Source organism: Bombus impatiens, unplaced genomic scaffold (assembly GCF_000188095.3).
Source record: "Bombus impatiens unplaced genomic scaffold, BIMP_2.2 scf_0197, whole genome shotgun sequence".
NCBI lineage: Eukaryota > Metazoa > Arthropoda > Insecta > Hymenoptera > Apidae > Bombus > Bombus impatiens.
This window is the reverse complement of record NT_176616.1, coordinates 2501206-2506613: the sequence shown is the minus strand read 5'-3', so window position 1 is coordinate 2506613 and position 5408 is coordinate 2501206. Positions and strand designations below refer to the sequence as shown.

At 43.5% G+C, this 5408-nt stretch overlaps 1 protein-coding gene across 1 annotated transcript in view; it reads right to left on the bottom strand.

The window, feature by feature from the left end:
- LOC100745935 (discoidin domain-containing receptor 2-like) overlaps window positions 1-243 on the bottom strand; it is a 92877-nt gene extending 92634 nt beyond the window's left edge. The window contains exon 1 of the mRNA XM_012382802.3: window positions 117-243. Coding sequence (XP_012238225.1) covers window positions 117-216 — 100 coding nt within the window. The 5' untranslated portion in view covers window positions 217-243. The remainder of the gene's footprint in view (window positions 1-116) is intronic.
- Between the last annotated feature and the right edge of the window lie 5165 nt (window positions 244-5408).

Genomic DNA, 5408 nt, shown 5'->3' with positions numbered 1-5408 from the left:
GCGCGGCGCTCCGCGTCTTGCTCGTTAATAACTTACAGAGGAAGTTTCGCGATGAAAACTATAAACCTCCGGCGAGGGAAAGGGGACAGATCGTGGCTTTGCAGTGGTCTACTTACAGAGGTCTACGGCGCTCGTCGTGTCGGCCAAAGCGAGAAAAAGCATAAGGTGGACGGCAGGTATCGCCCTCCCGGCGAAGAAACCGAAGCTTTTCACCATAGCTCCCGTTTCGCCCCCCCCCCCCCCCCCCCCCCCCCCCCCCCCCCCCCCCCTTTTCTCACCGTGACTCCGACCGTGCCATTTCTGCCTCGTCAACCTGGAACAAAAAAGTAGAGAAAAACATGGAAACCGTTATGAGACTCGCCACCTTTAACGATATACCACCATAGCCCGGGGTGAGGGATTTCGAGGGTGTGTTTTGTTGTTCCTCGCTCTCGTTTCGCGTTCGAACGCTTTCGTCGCGCGGTACCTCTTCCGCTGGCAAGTTCGATGACTTCGTTAGGGTGGTACTCGAGGGGAGATGACAACGGTAAGGGAGTCGAGTGTCTCCCGGCCCGATCATCGATTTTATCTTCAATGAAAATACAAATAGGGTATGGGTTCTCAGACACCCAAACGAGTTTCGACTTTCAACGATGACTGACTGATCGGTCTTTTCACTTGTTGCGTTGATTTCGAAAAATTTTTCCTCGAAAATTACCACGTTCGAGAATATACACGGTAGAACTGTGTATTTATCGGAAGCGAATTCCGGCTAGCACCGGTTCAATCAATTTTTACTGATTTAATTCGCTTGTTCGAACGTGAAGTTATACGAATAAAAAATCATAGGTAATTGGGAGAACCAATGGACTCTTATTATATGATTTTCAATTAAATACATGAACTCTTGGTTGCACGGAATTTTACCATACTTTGATTCGCGTAACGTTCAAAGCGTAATTTATAAAATTTGAAACAACGTACGATGAGTTGGCAATACCGCGGAAGAGAATATCGGCGATATTGCGCGCAGCGTTTGCGATTAATTCATGAAATTATCCCGTTCGTGTCGAATGAAAAATTCAAACCGGACAAAGCTACCGTGAAATTTTCGTTTCCTACCGTGTTAATTTGTTGTTCGAGGAAAAGCAAGCGAAACGGCTCGTTCGAACAATTTAAACTTAAATCAACGCTCGAGCGTAATGTCGTAATTGTAAAATTATTACGTTCTCAGCATTAGCGTGCTTTATCTTATTTGTGGAAGCGTACGGAGCTTCTAAAAACAAAGCGCAGGGACAACAAACGGGTATCGTGTTTGTCGTGTCGGTAAAACAAAGTTTCATAAGCAAAACCAACAAAACGAGCAGACTCGAAAAATAACGCGTTTAAAAAGCGCCCTGAAGGGCTGCCCGCGGCCGTTTTGTCGATGTCAACCGATCCATTTTTATTCCGGCTCAGACAGGGTGCCGTTAAAACGATAGAGATGTACCTTCCTAATTATCCTTTGCTCGAATCTCTGATACATCGTTGCATGACATTGAAATATACTTGGTGTTTCAGAATAACTTGTAATGGGATAAATAATTTGTTCCATTGCTTCGGAATAAAGTCCTCGTTGAGTTAAAATCTACGAATAATGATCTTTCACAAGAGGCTTACAAACCCGAGATATAAATTAGTCTACCACTTGTTTGCATAAAATAGCGTTCTGCGTTTGTTGTTACAACAAATTTATACTTGAAATATCGATTTACACTACGATTACGACGATGGTTAAATTATCACGAAACGAACGAATTTACAAAGAATTTTGTTTAAAAAGCGATACGAAGTCTGTTATATTTAAAATTTTCGAGATGAACGAGAAATACTGCTCTTCAGTGACTATAATCTAAGCTAAACGTTCCTCGCGACAGATCAGAATTTATTCTCAAAAGTACTCACTTAAAAAGAAAGCCACAAGTTAAACTTTTACAAAATTGGGAAACATCTGTATTGAGATACGTGTCATTTTGTGCGCTACTCGTTTCGTAAAACAGACAAATGCAACCGTTTCGTTAGTAGTGTGGTACAGAAGATGATGAGATAAAAAGAGTGCTGAAACGCGTGCAAATATGTATCGACGAATATCTTGTAAATCACATATTAAATAAATCTGAAACTATTTTGATATCAATTCTAAATGTAATCTAAGTGTTCCTGTACATTTATTTCGCCGATTAAGATCCACGATTCTCAACAATCTTGTACGAAGCAAACGTACATACGAATGATAAGGCAAAGCGATCCGATTGCGTATACCCGTGTCACTTACCGTTAACTGATCGCGCGACGTGATATCTCGAGACGCGGTGTACGCAGGTGTGACGCGGCATGGGAAAGCGAAAGGTCGAATAACTAATTCACGACCGTGGACGACGCAACGGGAGATGGCTATGGATTTATTAGTTCGACAGTACGATGCCTGATTGCGACGTTATTGTCGGCGTAACGCGTCAAGCGAATAAGCGGCAAGAGAAAAGACGCGCGCGCTGTCGAGGAGACGACGGGGACGATACGCTCGTAAGAAAGGTGCGATTCCCGTGTCTGGACTTTGATGGAGTACACGGCGGTAATTGCGCCGGAAGTGAATAAGTAATGGCGAACGGTAGTAAGAAGTCGCCCGGTCGTAGGCCTCGCGTGCTCGCATTAAACATACATGCGGCAACTTACGGCCGACGAGGCGGAAAATCCACAGTTTAGTGCGTGTACGCCCCGTATACTTTGTGCTACGTCGGAACCGACGTTCTCCTCTCTATATCTATACATACACTGCCGTATCATAAGTATCCAGACGCTTTGGTCGATCTTTAGCGAGAGTATTTGAAGTTGATCAAAGTGTACGAGCTAATGGTGAATTGACATAATTAGAAGCGGTACGTGCTACCTTTGGAATTAAAAGGGTATAAAAAAATTACCTGTTAAAAGATGGGGCAGTAATGTACGAGACTCTCGAAAGGCATACTGATCGACTCCATTTTTTATCAATTTCTCAATTTCATTACACAGGCACGATTAATGTTCAATTCCGAAGAAGCAAAAGATGTGTAGCCTTAGCGGTTGATTCATCGTAACAGGATGACATAAATAATGGTCAATTTTAAGGAAAATTTGGAAAAAAAACAAAGTTCGTAGCGTCATAAGTTTCCTGTACTTTCCAATTTATGGAATCAATCGATGCGTCTACTCGATGGCTCACCCGAAGTTTTATTCGAATCAAGTCATTGCAATTTAATTTGTCCATAATATCGCCAAAGTACGCAAACGTTCTGATACTTTTCAGCGTTAGCGTCTATCTCCCTGGAATATTTCTCTCTGGCGCTCTTTTAGAAAATTCTTTCAACTCGGCCAGGGCTTGTTACGAGACGTACTGGCACGGCAGCTTCAATTGCTGATCAAACAAAGTGCTTCAACCGCCTACAATTACGCCTATTGCGGCCCGGATGAACTTTCTCTAGACTTCATCCGCGGTGAAACGATGAAATTCTCTTCTACCGACCACAAGCGGCCAAAGAAAATCGAAATTACTCGACCACGTCGATTCGTGAAATATCTTCCATTTGGTAAAATTCGAGGCTATGCAAATTTTTCCGTTCCATGGTTCGACGGAACGACGAGCGAGAAAGAGTCCCTCGACTCTTATCTCGATACCGTGACTCTCGAGAGTGGTTTTAAACATTCCAATCAATTTCACGTCACCTGTTTCCTGTCGCGCGTTCCAATAACGAAATTATTCATCGACTGTTTTCTTTTCATCTCGCTGTTGCGGGGGAGAGGGCGGATTATCGATGCTCGCAAGGGAACAGATGGTGATGCGCGCCGTTGTCTTCATCTCGTTTACGAAACCTGACTCGATTTTCCTGCTCGTCAGGCTAGGCCAAGCTTTTGCAATTATTATTCCATCGACGAAGGAGGTCCGTTTTACGATCGGTATCGTCCTACAATGTCTATATACTTACGTATATACCTGTAGACCAAGCTACCTGCTGTTTATACGTTTATCTTGACTAGGTGTTCGGCGGGTGTGCACACGTGGAGTCGAACGAACGTAAGAGGCCCGGTTAAGCCACGGTGTAAGCCGCGGAGGCTCCCCGTGATATCCTAGTTCGACGTCGAATCTCTTCGTTTGCATAGCAATGAGTTTATGCAGATTAATACACGCGGTACGTCTACGCGTACAACGTCTCGTGGGATGTAAAGCACCGGTACCTACACGGATCCCGCGAGCGTGCATGCATATTTTATTGGCGGCGCCGGGCGCTTAAGGATTCTCGATCGCATAAACCCAGCACGCGCGTCGCGAACCTACACCCGCGATTTGTCTCCCTCTCGCAGTTCCATTAGTTATAATCCGCGGCTCTGAGACTTTATCAAACAATAGCCTGGGTCGGCCTGCTTGTCTCTCTGGGATCAGATATAAGCCCACCGGTCCGCAAGCTGTTTAGCGAATGATAGAAGCCCGATATACGACCGGTATATATCGATTCGTTTTCTCTTCTCGTGTTTCTTTTTTCGTTCGGGCTGATCCGGCCCGTTGTGCTCCGGCGTTCGCGTGCTATGTCGGTAGTCTAGAACGTGGGCTTAGGATTTATCGGGGAAGATTTAGTGTCGTGTTTCGTTTAGAACACGATGCGTTTCTTCCTGATTGATTTCGTTTTATGGATACCGGTTTTTTGAAAAAAAAAAAAAACAAGTTTGCTTTCCGAAGAGCAGAAGAGAAAGGAGTTAGATGGTAAGGTAATTCAGGTAGAGATTAGATTGCTATCTTTTTATATCATCTGTCAAACGTTCAAGTGATCGTAGTCGAGCGTGTCTGACGATTATGTTTCATATTTCTACGAAGATCTAATGGAAATCGAGAGTTTAATTCGTGTTATGAATAATCATATTTTGCGTGGCTATAAGAATCGCTATCATTTTGTCGCTTGAGAAAATGATTATATTATTCTCGTAGAATAAGTTTAAATAACGTAATCGTTTAAAACCAAATTCGAAACATTTTCATCGTCGAGATCTATCTATTTTCGGAATTGCTCTATGTGTTTCCAAATTCTGTCGAAGAATGGTATGTTTGAGCGGCGGAAGAGCGACAGAGATTAGACAATTAGTACCAAGGACAGTTAGCGCTCAATTGGGGTGGTTATTGTAATCAAGCCTTGTACGGTTCGCTTTGTTTGCCCTCCTGCCCACTTTGCGATACAAAAGCTGTAACACTGGTGTTTGCATCTTGACTAACACGTTCTAATTGTAAGTGCTACATGGTTGTTTGCCACCTGTCCAACCTCCCTTTTCAAATTAAACATCATCGTGTTCCTTAGACGAATTACCCTTAACGTTTCGCATCTGTAGACGAAACATCTCGCGATATGATATTCGTAACACGTTTTGGA